Source organism: Capra hircus, assembly GCF_001704415.2.
Source record: "Capra hircus breed San Clemente chromosome X unlocalized genomic scaffold, ASM170441v1, whole genome shotgun sequence".
NCBI classification, from domain to species: domain Eukaryota; kingdom Metazoa; phylum Chordata; class Mammalia; order Artiodactyla; family Bovidae; genus Capra; species Capra hircus.
Window position 1 is genome coordinate 39,270,170 of NW_017189517.1, and position 20,204 is coordinate 39,290,373.

At 36.6% G+C, this 20,204-nt stretch overlaps 1 protein-coding gene across 1 annotated transcript in view; it reads left to right on the forward strand.

Moving 5' to 3' along the window:
• IL1RAPL2 (interleukin 1 receptor accessory protein like 2) overlaps nt 1-20,204 on the forward strand; it is a 1,078,037-nt gene that overhangs the window by 771,103 nt on the left and 286,730 nt on the right. The window contains exon 5 of the mRNA XM_018044315.1: nt 3,406-3,480. Within this exon, the coding sequence (XP_017899804.1) occupies nt 3,406-3,480 (75 nt within the window). The remainder of the gene's footprint in view (nt 1-3,405; nt 3,481-20,204) is intronic.

The following is a 20,204-nucleotide window of genomic DNA, read 5'->3' on the forward strand; positions in this document are numbered from 1 at the left end:
ATGCTTATACCAACTTATAAATGCATAGCACATGTGCATGCACACGTATATTTTTCACAAAACGGATAGCATTATTATGCACACTGTTTGGAACCTTGTTTCTTTCATTGAATAGTGTATCTTAGAGATATTTAAACGAATCGCCAGTCCACATTTGATACAGGATGCTTGGGGCTGATGCACTGGGATGACCCAGAGGAATGGTACGGGGAGGGAGGTGGGAGGAGGGTTCTGGATGGGGAACACATGTATGCCTGTGGTGGATTCATGTTGATGTGTGGCAGAACCAATACAATATTGTAAAGTAATTAACCTCCAATTAAAATAAATAAATTTAAATTAAAAAGAGAGAGATTTCATGATAGACATACAGATTTATCTCATTCTTTTAAGTAGATGTATCATAATATATCACTATCTAGAAGTAACATAATTTTATTAACCAGACTCCTACTGATGGATATTTTGGTAGTACTCAATATTTTGCTGTTTCAAACAATAGCAAACAACAAAATTGAACATCTATTGTGACTGGGTTTTGTATACAAATATTTAAATTTTGTCTAAAGCATATTCTTTTAATTTTAAATATAAGGGTATTAAGAATAACTGAAATATTGAAGCAATGAAGACTATAGATATTGAATTTGTGTGTTTGCCTATATTATGCTACAATCAGCTTAGTTAGAAAAATATATCACTTAATTCCATAAGGACAAGATGCATTACAGGTCATCAACAAAGATTTATTGGAAAAATGAGAAAAATTCACTAAAATTTTCCTGAACAGTTTGGATATGAGGAAGATAAAGTTAATGTTATGTAAAGCTCTTTTCTGGTGCCTTTGTTTGTTATCCACAATTGTTTGTGTGTATATCGCCACGTTTGTGCATTTCCCTAACCTTACATGGGCTTCCCAGGTGACTCAGTGGAGAAGAGTCTGCCTGCAGTGCAGAAGACCCAGGTTTGATCTCTAGGTAGAGAAGATTCCCTGGAGAAGGAAATGGCAACCCACTCCAGTATTCTTACCCAGAGAATCCCATGGACAGAGGAGCCTGGCAGGCTATGGTCCATAGGGTCACAAAGAGTCAGACACAACTGAAGCAACTTAGCACATAACCTTACCTATCATGTGCCCAACTTTTGTTTCTCTCTTTTTCTTTTAAATATCTTTGAAAATATGAGATGAACTTCTCTCATGTCAGCAAGAATTCCTAAACCAATCAATTAACAATGCTTTAATGATTATCTCTTACCTGCCTAGCCCTATTCTAGGTCGCTTGTGAATTATAAAAAAGTGTAAAACATTTCCCCTAGATAGGTAAGAGTCTAGCTGGATAGTTGAAGTAAGGCATAAACACAGAGATAATTAAAAGGAACTCAAGATATAAATATTAGTGTCACATAATGTTTGTTATAAAGCATTTTACATCTATGTGCCAAGTCCTTACATTTCTTTCTTCTAGGTGCCTCTCAAATTTGCCTCATTTTTAAAAAATATTTCTCTAGACTTCAATAATCTGACTCCTTATCCCCTCACTGCAGCATTGTTACTGAATCCTCTTAGCTGTGTTTTCCCCCCAAGACTTTTGTACATATCAAGCCATTTGTCTTTAGATAGCACTAAAGATAGATAGTCTTTTAGATAGATAGTCTTTTGTTGCTATTTTTCAAAACTTTACAATGGTCTTCTAGTCTACTATATCATGTCCAGATTCCTCTGCATATGTCTCAGGATCCTCCAGAAGTGAGCTCAATTATATCAAGTGTTATTTCCAAGCTCAATTATATCAAGTGTTATTTCCAAGCTCAATTATATTAAGTGTTATTTGCAATTAATCCACATCATGAACAACTTACTTTTACCCCACCCCACTCAACTCCTTCTTACCAGACTTTTCAACTTTAATCACAGTGTGCTTGCTAAGTGAAAACTGCTCAGTCCTGTCCTACTCTTTGCGACCCCATGCACTATAGAGTCCATGGAATTCTCCAGGCCAGAATACTGGAGTGGGTAGCCTTTCCCTTCTCCAGGGGATCTTCCCAACCCAGTGATTAAACCCAGGTCTCCCACATTGCAGGCAGATTCTTTATCAGCTGAAACACCAGGGAAGCCCTCTATTCCTTGATTTATGTTATTTTTTCCTGTGTTTCTTATTCATTACTCTGCCTTTCCAAATCTTTTCCACTCCTTGTAGTCTGTGTGGAGACTCATTTCCTTCATAAAACTTTGCCCAACCTGACAACAAATATTGACCTGTCCTTTCTCCATTCCTTTACCCTGTATAGCTTTAAATAAATAAATATATACATACATATTTCTTTATCTGGCTGTCATGGGTCTTAATTGCGGCCTGTTGGATGTTCTCTATGCATTACAGCATGCAGAATCTTCAGCTGCAGCATATGAGCTCTTAGTTGAGGCACTTGGGATCTAGTTCTCTGCCCAAGAATGGAACCCAGTCCTCCTGAATTGGGAGCATGAAGTCTTAGCCACTAGATCACCAGGGAAATCCCTCCACATTATAGTTTTCTAACTCAAATGGTACAATGTTTTATTAAGTTGTCTGCTTTGTTCTTTAATCTCTTTAGTTCATGTGCTACTTCTGTGTTCATACTCCTAGGTTTTACTTTGAAGGCAAAGATGAAAATTTTACTTATTTTCCCTTAACACTTAGCACAGGACATAGTGGGCAAAATATATTTGTTCAGTATTTTTGATCAATTATTAATTATACTAATGAAGTTACCAGTGTTTTGTTATATTGTTGTAGAGATTGAGATGGAGAGTGAGGGATGGTTCAGAGGTGCAGAAGTTTCACTCCACCAGAAATGTTCATTAGGATTTATGTCATTAATGAAACAGACTAAAATGAGGAAGTACATACATGTTCTCTGACATCCTGTGACCTCTCCCTTGAGTTATAGGAAAATATGTGCCCCCCTTTGCAACATATACTTTGGGGCAAAACATATTTGGGACTGTATTGTCATAGTGTCATTATAGAAAACTGGTCAATTAATTAAATACATAGACTTTGCAAAAAATAAAAGAATATTTTACGTGGGTATGAAGATTTAATGTTTATATGATTATACTTTTAAAATCTCTATTTCTTTACACTCACAAGCTTATAAAACCATTCAAAGTAGATATTCATTTGATCTTGTTGGAAAGTGTAGCTTTCAAAGTAAGTAGCCAATTTACAGTGAATCAACAGCACTTTAAATGTGCTAGGAAATGGATATTGTATGGATAGAGTAACAATTTATGTAGGAACACTGTCTGATAAATGTTTACATACTATTAAGTTTACAGACATTAAATACCATACAGGATAGAATCTTTCTCATCCTGTAATTTATTTCAATTGTTTCATTACCTTTTTTCATTTTCTCTTCTAGCTTTACTCACAGACAAACCTCCCAAGCCATTGTTCCCCATGGAGAATCAGCCAAGTGTTATAGATGTCCAGCTGGGTAAGTCTCCGTCAGGGAATAATAGATCCTAAACTTGCTCTCTGTTAACAGATGGAGAAAATTACATGAACCAAGAAAGGTTTACTGCTACTGATATTATATGCAAATCAATTTGTGTCTGCTCATTTATAACCCCGGAGTTCAGTGCAATAGCAGTTTAAGGATGAGTTTGTATTGCATCAAGGAATGGTAATACTAATTGGTTACACTGGGTATTTACTGTGCTATAGGACAGAGCTTTTTGACTCTGTCATTGATAGATTCCAGGGTGTCATGCATTGGTGATTGGTACAGAAAACTTTCATGCTTGTCCATACAAAATTTTTATTCAGAGGGCATTAACTCCTGGAGAACAAGCCCTTTTTCAAAATAAAACAGCCCCTCAGTACAACCTTTAGAATGATTTGATAATATTATTTCCGGTGGCACAATTCAAGACTATTTAAAACTTTAAAACTTGTTTATAGGTTGAGATCCTGCATGTTTATAAATAATATAGTGTAACAAAAAGAAACAAGTTGATTTACGGGTGATACTGTCTTTTTACAGACTGAAATAAAGACACAAGGTGTTGAGCCTCTTTTTGAGTCTCTTACCACTAATCCTTATATTCTAAGAACTTTAAGCTTAAAACTCAGAGGCCTGCTAGTGTCTCTTTCAAACCATGTCCATTAAACTACATTCTTTATTTAACATCTGTGAGCTTTCGTCTATCTTGGGTTTTATTCTATTCTTCACTTCAGATAATTTCTTTAATACTAAACAAGATAACTAGGTAAATATGCTGGCAAAGTTATTAGTTGTACTTTGGGTATGTGACATTGAAATATATGACCACAGTGGTACCTACCAATTATATAGCCAGGGAAGATGAATTGGCCCCAATATTTGACTCGCTTTGGAAGTTTTTTACTCAAACTTTGATCTTTCCAATCCAATTTTTATTTTTTAAGGCTTGTTTATATCTTGAAAATATGTGAGAAATTCCTCTCACCTATTCTTAAGAGCTTGTTCATTTTTAAAAAATGAAACATAGCACATTATAGTTAATGCAGCCTAGCCATACATATGAGTACCAGAGTTAAATATTTTAAAACAAAAACAAAATAATAAACATGTTATCTAGAGTAGGCTGTGAAAATGCTGAATATTTTGTAGATAATGACAAAGTATTAGACTATGGCTCTCTCCCCACCATCTGTGTATTACTTTGCAGAGTCTTTCACATTTTGTTAAAGCCAAATCTAGATGTGCTGACACACTCTTTCAGTAAGTTTTATTTACATCTTTCCATCCATACTGGTATAAAATACCTCAAAAGTACTCAGTGGTTTGCCAGGGGTTACATGAAACCATAAAATGATCTTGTATCATTTGTTGAAGATTCAAATGGATAAGTTATTTTTATATGAAAACATGAAATAAAGAGTAGAAAGCAAAATTCACACAACCATTTCAAAGAAAACATGACTAAATTTTGTGTTTGTGGCCTCTAGGGAGATGCTTCTTCATTTTCCTCTGCCATTAAGCAAACTTCAACAGAAAAGTTTGAGGAATGTTGCTCTAAAGTAAGGAGGGAAACTTCTGTAGGGAGTAAATTTCATTCAGATTCACTGGGTGTCACACTTGTCTGTGTTATTCAGGACTATCCCTAAAATATATATATTCCAACTTAGATATATATGTCAAAATAACTCACCAATATCACCCCGTAAAAGCACTAAAGTAATTTGCTTCCAATTTACATTAGATGCAAGGCTGAACGTTTCAGTTTTTATTTTGTTGCATAATTTGAAAACAACTTTATTGACAGAAAAATGGAAACCTGCCCATTTTTCATTCCAGAAAGGCTGTTTCTCCAAGATGCTAAATCAACCATGTAATTCTGAGAAAGAAAAACAAAATCAGTTGAACAAGATCTTTGGCATTCCAAGGAGCACATGACTGGTTAATTTGAAGTGATTTTAACTTTTCCACACATTTATTTAGTACTGTTTATTCACAAATGGAAATCATTTTGTGTTGTAATTTATTCATGCTTCAACAGTAAGGTGATGTTAGGAGCTCTTCAAATGTCAGAGAACTCTTCAGTGTGTGTGTGGAGGGCTCTGTAGACAGAGTGATGAGGGCTTAGAAATCCTAAGCATGAAATTGAGCTAGAGAAAGATAACTGGGGTGATTGGACATCCTTGTGTATATCTTGAAAAGTTTTAGGATTCAGTAAGGTCTCAAAACCTCTAGAAATTATTTTCCTTCATTTTTTAAAATTTACCAAGCACATGCAGCTTCAGATATCCTTAAAACTAGAACTGAAATGAGAACTACCCAAAATATAACAATCTGAACTAAATGGCTAAGGACATTATCAAGTTCAGATTTGCGAAATCCCAATATTTAAAATTTTTGAGATAACATTATAGTGGATTAAAGTTAGCCCCAGATTTTTCTCCTATCCCTACCATTTAAATGTAGTTTCTCATTCCACCCCCCTTGAATCTGGTTTGTCTGGGAAATACTTGACCAATAGAGTATGGAAGGAATGATATTTGAGGATATTGGAGGCTGGGCCAAAAGAAATCTCATAACTTCACTTTGGGTCTCTTAGTCTGGTCTCAGATTACCATGCTGTGAGAAACTCAAGCCACGTGTAGAGGCCCTAGAGGATGAGATACCATTTGATGAAAGAAAGGCCAAAAAAGAACCAAGGAACCAGACATGTGAGTGAATGAGTGTAAACCCATGTTGGAAGTGAATCCTCCAGGCCGAGATGCCCTGACTTTTAAGTTCAGATAAACCTTTGAACTGCACTCTTCTTAGATTTATGACCCTCAAAGTCATAAACAAACAAAAATGTTTATCATTAGCAACTAAGCTAGGTGTAGTTTGTCAAACAATAGATACACAGAGCAAATGTTAATTAATTTTCTCCAGAATATCTTGAATTCTGTTTTCCCCATGAACAAGAGTCTCACGCAGGCATTTTATGCCAAATTAGAAATATTATAGGAGCTATTTAAGTATCGATTTCAAGACTGTTTTGAAAACATGATCTGGAATTATTATTTACTTTGTGCTCTTTTGAGGAATACAATAAGTTTTCAATTCTGCATATTTGTAAAGGCAAGCTAGTAAATGAAAATTTGGGGTTGAAATGAATACTTTGTATTGCATGGAGTTGGCATCAGTACAGATATGTTGTTGTGTCTCTAGAGGAAAATAAACATCTTGACTTTCTCTCTCCTATAGTGTAATCAATTAATCATCCACAAGATTCTAGAAATTTACATACTTTTTGCTGACATAGTGATGACAGTTTGGTTGTTGCTAAATTGTGTTCACATTGTGATGCTGAAAGAAGATTAATCTTAACCAAATAACTATATCTTTTGAGATGATAAACATGTTCTTAAATAACATTAAAACTTTTGTTTTCACAAAACAAGCCTATTCAGCTAAAACTGCTTGTGGCAATGTATGAAATATGAAGACAAAAGCAATGCATTAAAAACACACACAAATCCAAATTGCTCCTATAATCTTCCATTTGTTTTCTCTCTCTAAGGTAAATTTAGCTTTTAATTTGATGAATAAACCTTTGCTATACCAGGGATAATTAGGTTTCTGGCAGTTGAAAAGGAATATATTTTCAATGGTTTTATAAGAAAAATAACACTATCACAGTATATTAATTCATATTATGTTTTAATATCAAATTATTAAAACATCATAGAGGCGTCTGCCCCACTTGAAATGTGTTGATGCTAGTTAGAACTTTCTTTTGGATTCAGCGTTTTTTTAAAGAACCCAAATGCATGCTTTACAAACTGTAACAGACTCCTAGAAATTTTGAAAAACCCATGAACACATGTGGATGGAAAGATTTGAAATGTGATATTTAATTTCAATTAAAGGTGAATTTGGAAATGTACCCTGTTCTTCTCATTGATGATGATAGCTATTTTTCCTGGAAGTTTCCTAAGACTTAAATTACCAGTCAGTGTTATGCATAAAATAAATATAAACACTGTTTATTTTCTCTTTTGTGTTAAAGAGTTAAAACCTGGGGGTCTAAATTATATAAGAAAAACTCAGAGGAGTGGAATAATCCCAAGCTAATGGAATACCAGATGAATCTGATCCAATACAAAAGATTCTCTCTATTTCTCATCTATCTCATTCAGGATTTATTTTATTTTTACAGGCTGTTTAAATTCATATTTAATGACTGTGCTTTGTCCTACAGGCTCAAACTTTCTCTGTGTGTATAAGGAGTGTTAATCTTGGTCAGAAATCGATTTCACCAGCATATCAGTTTCTACTGAAAATTATATTAAGTCCCCTAAAAGACCACTGTATATTACAAGAGAATAAGGGAAAAGATAGTATTTAATGCAATACTTAGGACTACAAGGCAAAAGTAAATAACTAATTGAACCCTAAATTAGGAAGTTAGCTATTCAGTCAAATCTCCCTTTTTTTCCTCTTATTTAACTCAATTTACCTTAAAACGTTTTTTAAGTTCTTCAGTTCAGTTCAGTTCAGTTCAGTCCCTCAGTCGTGTCCGACTCTTTGCGACCCCATGAATCACAGCACGCCAGGCCTCCCTGTCCATCACCAACTCCCAGAGTTCACTCAAACTCATGTCCATCGACTCGGTGATGCCATCCAGCCATCTCATCCTCTGTCGTCCCCTTTTCCTCCTGCCCCCAATCCCTCCCAGCATCAGAGTCTTTTCAAGTTCTTAATGAATCCCAAATACTGTGTTAGATCCTAGGAATATAGAGGTGAATAAAATGAGGGCCTTGGCCTTAAGGTGTTTCTAAGTCTAGTGGGGAAGAGAGATGTGTAAGTAGAATTACAATGCAATATGATAACAGCTTGGGCTTCCCAGGTGGCACTAGTGGTAAAGAACCCACCTGCCAATGCAGGAGCCGCAGGAGACATGGGTTCGATCCCTGGGTTGGGAAGATCCTCTGGAGGAGGGCATGACAACCCACTCCAGTGTTCTTGCCTGGAGAATCCCATGGTCAAAGGGGCCTGGCGGGCTACAATCCATAGGACTGCAGAGTCTGACAGGACTAAAGCAACTTAGCATGCATACGTACATGATAATGGCCAAAACAGAGATGGGAAAAGGGAGGGTGATTTCTTTGTGGCAGGACCTCATAAATTAGCAATTCCATACTCTTTGAGATTCACTCAATATAATGACAAAATGTTGTAGCCTCATTCCAAGTATTAAATTGTTTTAAAATAATCAAAAATTGCCAGGATATAATATATTATAATAATAAAATACCCACCATTCCTTCAGTATGGTAAATACTGAAGATGGAAACTTAGGATCTCCCTGAGTCTCTTCAGTTTAGCAAAATCAGTCAACTACTTCTCAAGTTGTCATAGAACAAATAATCCAAAGCAGGTCACCAACCAACTGAGCCAAAATGTCAAGCCACAATTAATATCAATATAAATAGCAATATATGAGTATTCCATTAGCTGGAATCATATATATGTATCATGAATCACATTATATGCATGTATATAATTCTGGTAGCAAGGGATTGCTTTAAATTACTTTAATTTTTGTATACTCCTGTGCTTTTTAACTTCGAATAACTCCTTGAAAACCTTTATTTAATCTTGAATAAGTGAAGACTTTGGAGAGGAAGAAGGGTATCATGAGTTCACTTAGCATTCTTGGCACACACATTTGGAGTTGGTTCATGGCAGCATTCACTGTCCCTTGTAGATATTCTAGGGTTAGTGAACTGTTTCCAAAAGATCTATTTTTTACAGGATAACATGTACAAGCTTAGCCTGAGCTATCCCAAACTGCAAGCCATTCTATTCCCCAGATTGTAAGATGTGTGCATTATTCACAGCTTTGGAAATTCTGGGCCAGCTTTTTCCATAAGAGTTGGCTGTCATATTGATGCTTGAGACTGACACTGGTTTACTTACTTTAAATTTATATAACTTAATGATACTTGTTTGAGCCACTTGATAATGAAAAGAAAAATGTTAACACTTTAAGATTTATCTTCAATATAACAAGTTAATTATGAACACCTTGAAGGTGAAGTTGCTCAGTCATGTCTGACTCTTTGCAACCCTGTGGACTGTAGCCTACCAGGCTCCTCCGTCCATGGAATTCTCCAGGCAAGAATACTGGAGTGTGTTGCCATTTCCTTCTCCAGGGGGATCTTCCCCACCCAGGGATCGAACCCAGCCCTCCCGCATTGGAGGCAGACGCTTTAACCTCTGAGCCACACACCTTAGGAATAGCATAATTGTTGACCAGACCTCTATTCTGTATATTGCTATTTTGGGGCATTGCTGAAGTTTATGCCTCATTGACATATTAGTATAAACTTTGGGGTGTTTCATCACAATTTCATTAATGCCAATATCATGATTTTATGCATATTAAAACTTATTTGAGAATTTACTATGTATAGACACTACAATATGCATTTGTACATACACTGTCTTATTTATTCCTCACAAGAGCCCAAAGTAATAGTAGGTATTGTTGAACCATTTTGCAGGTGAAGAAACTCAGTTTCAGACAGATAAAATAACTTTTCTGAGGCTACATATTTAGTAACCAGTAAAAATGGGATTTCAATCAGATTTGTCTGATTGCAGAGTTTGTTACTTTTTTATAGCGTACTGAGTATGGTAACTTTATCTAAGGCCCAAAATTATATCCTCAGAAAAGCTATCAGGCTAATAGGGATATTTTAGTAATATACTAACAACTATAGCAATTGTATTATATGTATTATAACTGTATATGAAGTAGATAGAGATTATTTAGTAATAGTTCTACTAATAATAGATATTATTGTTATAATAATACTTAGTAGTATTATTTAATAATAACTCTACTACTCTTAATAGTTTTTATTGCCAGTAGTATTAAGTAGCAGTAGAAAGTGAAAGTTGCTTAGTCATGTCTGACCCTTTACAACCCCATGGACTGTATGGAATACTCCTGGCCAGAAATACTGGAGTGGGTAGGTGGTCCCTTCTCCAGGGGATCTTCCCAACCCAGGGATCAAACCAAGGTCTCCCGCATTGCAGGCAGATTCTTTACCAGCTGAGCCACCAGGGAAGCCCAAGAATACTGGAGTGGGTAGACCATCCCTTCTCCAGCAGATCTTCCCAACCCAGGAATCGAACTAGGGTCTCCTGAAATGCAGGCAAATTCTTTACCAGCTGAGCTACCAGGTAATCCATAGTAGCAATAGAGCTATCATTTAGTGATTGCTTACCATGTACTGAGGCTTCCCTGGTGGCTCAGATGGTAAAGAATCTGCCTGTAGTGCAGGAGACCCAGGTTCAAACCCTGGGTCAGAAATGTCCTCTGGAGAAGAGAATGGTTACCCACTACAGTATTCTTGCCTGGAGAATTCTATGGACAGAGGAGCCTGGTGGCTACAAAGAGTCAGACAGGACTGAGTGACTAACATTTTCACTTTTCACACGACTATATACTGACACTATATTAATACTTTATATGCATTATATCATTTAATCCTCCCAATAACTCTATGAGATAGATGCAACTATTTGTCCCATTTTAAGAGAATCATTAAGATATTTTTCATATACCATACAGCTGACTGACAAATCATATACTTCAATTAATTCTAATACATTCAGAGCTGTGCAACCTTCACTGCAATCCATTTGAGAACATTTTAATATGCCCCTTGAAACTCCAAACCCACTAGCAGTCACTCCTCAGTCCCCTGCCTTCACTCCCACCACCATCTCTAGGCAATCCACTCATAATTTTTCCTTGTCTATAAATTTGCTTATTCTGGACATTTAATATAAATGAATTTGTACAACATATGGTCTTTTGTGATTGGCTTCTTAACATATTGTTCTCAAGGTTCAAGCATATTGTAGTTTATATCAGTACTTCACCCCTTTTTAACTGCCAAATAATATTCCATTGTATGGGTATAACAAATATTATTTATCCATACATCAACTTAAGGACATTTTTCTTGTTTCCTTTATTTGGCTATTATAAACAATGCTGCTATAAATAGTAGTGTACAATTTCTGTGTGTGTGGACGTATGTTATTATTTCTCTTGAATTGTCATTTATACCTAGGAATAGAGCTGTCAGGTCATTGGTCACTCTATATTTAACCTTTTAAGGAATTGCCAGATTTTTTTGCAAAGCAAATACACTATTTTACATTCTCAGTGGAAATACACAAGCATTCCAGTTTATCCACATCCTCACCAATGCTTGTTATTTTCCATTTCTTTGATATAGTTTTCCTAGCAGGTGTTTAGTGGTATCTCATTTTGGTTTTGATTTATACTTCCAAAATGGTTAATTATGTTAAGCATCTTTTTATGTGTTTATTTGTCATTTGTATGTCTCTGGAGAAATGTCTATGGCCCATTTTTAAAATGAGAAAATTTGGCTCAGAGATGTTAGTGAGCAGTTTATAAATAGTGAGACCTAAGTTGACACTCTTAACACTTACCCATAATGTCCATTAATGTTAGTACTATTGTTTACACAGTCTCCTGGGACTTAGTTTTGTTCCATTATTAAAAAAAGAATTTTGGATAGAAGGCAAGTGATCCTATATGAATAAGTTAAGAGTATCAAGTGTGAATTAATTCAGTGGGAAAATAGAAATGAGTTAAAAAGCATTATTTTGAAATTTTGACCATTGTAATACATGCCAAAGCATATTTTCAAATGGCAAAGTAATTCAGAAGCTATAGGCATACCTGAAAACAGGCTGTGAAACACAAGACAGTATATAAAAACTTTCCAAAGGCATTTACACCTAAATGACCAGAAAGCTGCATGTATGCTCCATCATCTGAACCAATACCAAGAAATTCATCTGTGTCACTCAATGGCACTAAGGATAGATTAGAGACTAGAAAATATATTAGGGAACTCTCTGCTTTGGGAACTTATTAGGAATATGTATCAACTAAGGACACTATTCTCCAGTAACGTGTTCTGTCTATATTAACATAAATGTCACCAGCTTTATAATACTTTTCAGCAATTTTGTCTTCTAGTGCATTTTGAGTAGTGGCTAGTGTATGCTTTTTAAATATCTGAAAAGGGAAAAAATAAAGCTACATATTTTGACTATGTCTTAACATCCAACATTAACTAGGGGAAAAATAATAATTTAGGCACCACTTCCAACTCAAATAGCTTATTTTATATAAATACCGGTGGATTTCATATTATAGGTAAACGTAAAAAATTGAGGGAAATATCATGTTGGTGGTTCACATGTAAACGCTTTTAAGTGTCTTCAGAATTGAAGTGGAAGGATGGTGTTTCATCATTTAAATAAGTCCTTTATTTTCTACACTTTATTTGTCCAGATGTGGCTTAAACTTTGGAATATCTTTTGATCCCTTGTGTGTGTGTGTGCTCAGTCATGTCCAACTTTTTGAGACCCCGTGGACTCTAGCCCACCAGGCTCCTCTGTCCATGGAATTTTCAAAGCAAGAATACTGGAGCGGGTTGCCATTTCCTTCTCCAGGGCATCTTCCCAACCCAGGGATCAAACCTGCATCAGTTGCAGATTCTTTACCACTGCACCACCTGGCAAGCCCTTAGAAATAGTTTTTTCCAGAAAGCACATAGAGCTATCAGGAGTGGTATAAAAATGTCTGGTTTTGTTAACAGGTACATGTGTTGCTGTTAACTGGAAAATATAAAAAACCTCCCTGCTTTCCTCCCCATCCTTTCCCTAATTATCTCCTGTACTGTTATAGTAGAGAACCACGGATCATACTCAACACAAAGTAAGGGACAGGCAAGAGGTCTGGAGGAAAATGTCAGAGGCTTCTGATGCCATAGCTGATAGTCTAGAGTCAAGGCAACAACCTGAAGGCTGGAAGCTTACAGCAAGGTGGTGAGAAAATAGGTCAGGTAAAAGAGCATGCCAATCTTGGGTTCTTATCAAGGTGAGAAAGTGAGACTAGGAAACCATCCAAAAATCAAGCAACAAATGGATACTGAAAAGTTAAAGACAGTGGCATATGAATTGGAAGAATTGACACTGGGTTCCCATAAGAGAAAGGTATTGCCACTGGGCATGTGTTGTGCTCAGTCATTCTCTACTCTTTGTGACCCTGTGGACTGGAGCCCACCAGGCTCCTCTGTCCATGGGATTCTTCAGGCAAGAATACTGGAGTGGGTAGCCATTTCTTTCTCCAGGGGATCTTCTTCCGACTCAGGGCTCGAACCTGCATTTCCTGCATTAGCAGGTGGATTCTTTACTACGGCACCACCTGGGAAGGCCACTGGCCATGGTCCCTCAAAGAGAAGGTTGGAAAGAACTGGGGCTTAGAGAGATGCAAAGGAGGACACACCTGGAGGTTAGGAGCAGTTTAAGAACACATGGGTGAAAAAGGAGCACCATCAAAAAAGTGAAAGGCAAACCTAGCTTGAGACCAGTTCTAACAGAAACAGTATCTGAATTTTAAAAATTAGATTAATAGTGTATGCATCATGTCCAAAAATACAGATTGGTTTTGTTTACAAACGCAGTATCAACCCAGGAGCTTCTATATATTAATATTTTGTGTATGCTTTAAACATTTGTTTTCCATGAATAGCAGCTTTGGTCCATGGAGGGCCTATAAGTTTGCTTTCCTTAGTTGCAAACGTGTTGAGAGGCCTCCCATTGCTCTAATGATGATTTTCCACTTAATAGCTAAACTGTTTGATGAGATTTTTTTACTTGGTGAGATGACGACAATGGTGTGATGATGAGCCAGCAAAGAAACAAAAGGAATGTGAACAACTGTAATGAGAACCTGCCATAAAGGAGAGGGAATTCTGGTTAAGGCCAAACTGAAAAACCCCTACCTCAATTATGGAAAAATGTTAAGTTCTTTGGAGAGGAAAGAATTGTGCTAATTTTAGATAAATGAATTATAGAAGGGAAAGGATTAATTTTAATAATCATGTCTCATGTTTATGTAGCATACTTCTCTAAGTAAATCAAAGTTTTTTTCAGGTACTATTTACTTAATTTCTTTAATATTTTTGGAAAACAGGGTGAGTCATTATTAACCATTGACACATGGGGAGATCAAAGTTCTTTGTGACGACCACAGGCAGTTTAACTGAACATAATAGTGAGAAATCAGCTGGATCGGTACCGAATGAATGCCTGACCAATTATCAGACGACTCTATTGACTCTGCTATTAAATATGTACAAATGTTTAGCAGTGATGATCTACTAGTCACTTCTGGATGTTCTGCTATTTTCGATTTCAGTCTAGTCACTAACTTGCATACGTATGTGCATGTTCAGTTGCTTCAGTCGTGTCCAACTCTTTGTGACCCCATGGACTGTAACCCACTGGGCTTCTCTGTCCATGAGATTCTCCAGGCAAGAATACTAGAGTGGGTTGTCATGCCCTCCTCCAGGAGATCTTCCCAACCCAGGGATATAACCCAGATGTCCCACATTGCCGGCAGATTCTTTATCCGCAGAGCCACTTATAAGCTGGCAACAATTGTTCTCATGAGTGAGCACTTAGTATATCAGACTAGGTCTTAAACTTTGTAGATTGGTAACCTGTGTTTGCTCTTTGGTTCTATGTGTTGATGTCTGATATTTTACTTTTTCCATTCTTCTGATATGTGAAGCATTCTTAAGGAGAACACGAGCAAAAACAAGATGATGCTAGTGGAGGGTACATGTTAAATTTTGCAAAAGATGAGAGGGAGACCCTGCCTTCATACAATGTGTAGAAATAGCTAAGTAAGAGTGGAACTTCTCATTCGTCAAAGGTGAGTCCATGATTCTGTTAGTTCACTAGGGTATTGTTTCTTTTAAACCTTCTATTAACAGACTTCCGTCATGTCTGTATATGCCAAATAATAATTATATTAATCATCTTCCAGTTGTCTTCTTCAAATGGGTTGTTTTATTGTATTTACTCTGCTCTCATCAGCATTTAACTACATCCCAGTAATCTTTTTTCATAGCAGAAGGAAACAGTGCATTTTTATTTAATTCTACAGATCTGGAAACCAGTGTCATATCCAAAGGCACTGAACAAACAGACCAAGGCCATTTAATATAAAAAACCTCCAAAGCCCCCTCTGTATTTCAAAATGTCTCAATTTTTATCTTTTCTTTTCCCCTTTCCTCTATTTTAGGAAGAAGAGGTGCCATGAATTCTTTCCAAAGTTAAATTATCTACGCTGGTCTTGATTCCACCTCTTCCCACATCTGTTGTTACTTATCAATTATTCTTTGTTTGAACTGCATTTTTAAACTCTGTCCCAAAATACATGACTAAATTTTCTCCCATACGAAACAAAATACATATTTGGAAAAAAAAAAACATTGTCTGTATCCTGCTTCCTCTTCAAGATACACTGTCCCATCTGTATTTTTCCTGTCCATACCCAATTGCTTTTATACATAGATCATCTGTTTTACCATATGTCATTTACTTTCCACCTTACTGAACCTACTTCAATACCATAATTCTACTGAGACTCATCTCTAAGTTATTTAATTATCTTCATATAATTGTCTAATTATGTGGCCTCCTCTATTGCCTCTTTCATTTCAGAATCATTTTACACCTTTTGGCACCATTGAGCAAGTTGTTTTCCAGTACTGTACTTGGCAAATAGTAGATATTTAGTGTGTGAAGAATACCTCCTTTTTCTTCTAAATCTCCTGTTTACTATTCTAGTTCTTAACCAAAATATCTGTTTCTTCTCAATTTTTCTTTCTGATGTCTCTTCCTACAACTACTTCATTGATTGGTGTTAGCAGAAAATAGGATCAGTACAAGTTTAAATCATAAGGATAATTTTTAAATATTCATAAATTTACATTATGGAAATATGGATTTGGATAATATATATGCCTTTATTAAGTAAGATAGAAGTGCCTGCTTTGGTTTGTTTGGTAAAGAGGAATGCCTATTCTGAATTAATGAAAGTTTTAAGAAGGGACTCTCTTTCTGAACTAGGGTTATTGACAAGATTTTTCCAGTCATTAAGATATTAATTGAACAACTACTATGTGTAAGGAGACACACGGATGTCTAAATGTAGTCATAGTCCCTATGGAGACTAGAATTTAACTGATGTGATTGAGATAAACAAAAAATACAAGGCATGAGGTAACGTTGGTAAGATGATAGAATAGGGAGCTTCAGACCTTTCCCCTCTTCAGAAACACCCACTTAACAATAAATGATCCAGAAAGCCTTTATGAAAACTCTAGAAATTAGATAGGAAGTCACAGTACCCCAGGCAAGCTCAAATCCAGGAACAATTACATTGAAAACATAAAAAATCACGCTTCAACTATGTTGCCTCCTCCCCAAGTTAGCATATCTTGCAGTTGGGAAGAAGAACCCAACTTACAGCTTCTCCCTTGGGAGATAAAGAGAAGAGTAAAACATACATCCAGTGTTCCAGCTATTGGTGGGACTTAGCAAAGCATTGACACAGGGTACTGATGAGGAATCAGTATGCCTGGGATGCCTAGGGGTCGCAGAAAATTAAAGAGAGCCCAGTGGCTTGAGGCAGTGCAAGATAGTGTATTTCAGAAAGATACCAGAGGGAGCAAGATACTACAAGCTCCAGAAAAACTAGTGACCAGAGCTAGAGAAGATGCATTCCCAGAAAGCTGTTAGTTCTCAGAATCTCTAGACAGGTTTATTAGTGAAAGCATTTCCCTATATGAAGATTTTCTGTGAAGAGTGAGAGATATGTGGCAGCCTTGATGGAGGGGGAGTTTGGGGGAGAATAGATACATGTCTATGTATAGCTGAGTCCTTTTGCTGTCCACCTGAAACTATCACAATATTGTTAATTGGCTATACTCCAATACAAAATAAAAAAATTTAATTAGATAAAAATGAATGGAGAGATGGCTATGTTTTAAAATGCATGGATAGCAACACAGAGTCTCAGGGCACACAAAGAAATAGAAAAACATGTCCTAATTGAAGGAACAAACAAACAAGCAATCTCCAGAAACCAATCTTAAAGAATATGGAGGTATATGGATTATCTGACAAAGAGTTAAAAATAACCATTATGAAGATGTTCAGCAAGCTCAGGAAAATGATGCATGAACAAAGTGAAAATATCTACAAAGAATTAGAAAAAAAAATTTTAATGAAATTTTGGAGCTGCAAAACACAAAAACTGAAGTTCCACAGTCGACATGATCGAGCAGAAGAATCAGTGATCTCAAAACAGGTTATTGAAATTATCCAGTTAAAGGAGCAAAAGAAAAAAAAATGAAAATGAGTTTTTAAAAAAGCCTGAGATTTATGGGATACCAACAAGCAGATGAGTATGTGCACTGTGAGTCTCAGAAGGGGAAGAAAGACAAAGGAGAAATTTTATTTGATGAAATGATGGGAGAAAGCCCCAAATCTGGGAAAGGTAGTAGATATCCAGATTCAAGAAGGCATAAAACATTCCAAAAAGGTGAACCCAGAGAGTCCGCACCATGACAAGTTATGAGTAAATTGTCAAAAATCAAAGACAAGGAAAGAATTTTTAAAGCTACAAGAGAAAAGTGGCTCATTATGTACAAGAAAATGAAATGGTATATTCAAAGTACTAAAAGAAAGACAAAACTGTCAACCAAAGATACTATATCAGTCTTGGGTGTTCATTGGAAGGACTGATGTTGAAGCTGAAACTCCAATACTTTGGCCACCTGATACGAAGAGCTGACTCATTGGAAAAGACCCTGATGCTGGGAAAGATGAGGGCAGGAGGAGAAGGGGATGACAGAGGATGAGATGGTTGGATGGCATCACCGACTCAATGGACATGGGTTTGAGTGGACTCTGGGAGTTGGTGATGGACAGGGAGGCCTGGCATGCTGCCAGGGGTAGCAAAGAGTCAGACACAACTGAGCGACTAAACTGAACTGAACTGATATCAAAATTTAAAGTTGTAGCAAAAGCAATACTGGAATTTTATAGTGATAAACACCTATATAATAAAGAAAAAGTTTAAAAAAAAAAAACCTAACCTACACCTCAGATAACTAGAAAAATAAAAAATTTCTCCCTAAATTAATAGAAGGAAGAAAATAAGATTAGAGATTAGAGGGGAAAAAAGTAGGAAGTCAAGAAACACCTGGAGTAACAGACAAATTTGGCCGTGGAATACAGAATGAAGCAGGGCAAAGGCTCATAGAGTCTTGCCAAGAGAATGCACTGATCATAGCAAAGACCCTCTTCCAACAACACAAGAGAAGACTCTACACATGAACGTCACCAGATAGTCAACACTGATACCAGATTGCTTATATTTTTTGAAGCCAAAGATGGAGAATCTCTATATAGGCAGGAAAAACAGGACCAGAAACTCACTGTGGCTCAGATCATGAACTCCTTATTGTCAAATTCAGACTGAAATTGAAAAAAGTAGGGAAAACCACTAGACCATTGAGGTATGACCTAAAACAAGTCCCTTACAATTATACAGTGGAAGTGAGAAATACATTTAAGGGACTAGATCTGATAGACAGAGTGCCTGATGAACTGTGGATGGAGGTTCGTGACACTGCACAGGAGACAGGGATCAAGACCATCCCCAAGAAAAATAAATGTGAAAAAGCAAAATGGCTGTCAGAGGAAGCCTTACAAATAGCTGTGAAAAAAAGAGAAGTGAAAAACAAAGGAGTAAAGGAAAGATATACCCATCTGAATGCAGAGTTCCAAAGAACAGCAAGGAGAGATAAGAAAGCCTTCCTCAATGATCAGAAAAAGAAACAGAGGAAAACAATAGAATGGAAAAGACTAGAGATCTCTTCAAGAAAATTAGAGATACCAAGGGAACATTTCATGCAATGATGGGCTCAATAAAGGACAGAAATGGTATGGACCTAACAGAAGCAAAAGATACTAAGAAGAGCTGGCAAGAATACACAGAAGAACTGTACAAAAAAGATCTCCATAACCCAGATAATCATGATGGTGTGATCACTCACCTAGCGCCAGACATCCCGGAATGTGAAGTTGAGTGGGCCTTAGGAAGCATCACTATGAACAAAGTGAGTGGAGGTGATGGAATTCAGTTGAGCTATTTCAAATCCTGAAAGATGATTCTGTGAAAGTGTTGCACTCAATATGTCAGCAAATTTGGAAAACTCAGCAGTGGCCACAGGACTGGAAAAGGTCAGTTTTCATTCCAATCCCAAAGAAAGGCAATGCCAAAGAATGCTCAAACTACCACACAATTGCACTCATTTCACACACTAGTCAAGTAATGGTCAAAATTCTCCAAGCCAGGCTTCAACAGTACATGAAACATGAACTTCCAGATGTTCAAGCTGGTTTTAGAAAAGGCAAAGGAACCAGAGATCAAATTGCCATCTGCTGGATCGTTGAAAAAGCAAGAGAGTTCCAGAAGAACGTCTATTTCTGCTTTATTGACTATGCCAAAGCCTTTGACTGTGTGGATCACAATCAACTGTGGAAAATTCTGAAAGAGATGGGAATACCAGACCACTTGACCTGCCTCTTGAGAAATCTGTATGCAGGTCAGGAAGCAACAGTTAGAACTGGACATGAAACACAGACTGATTCCGAATAGGAAAAGGAGTATGTCAGGATGTATATTGTCACCCTGCTTATTTAACTTCTATGCAGAGTACATCATGAGAAATACTGGGCTGGAGGAAGCACAAGCC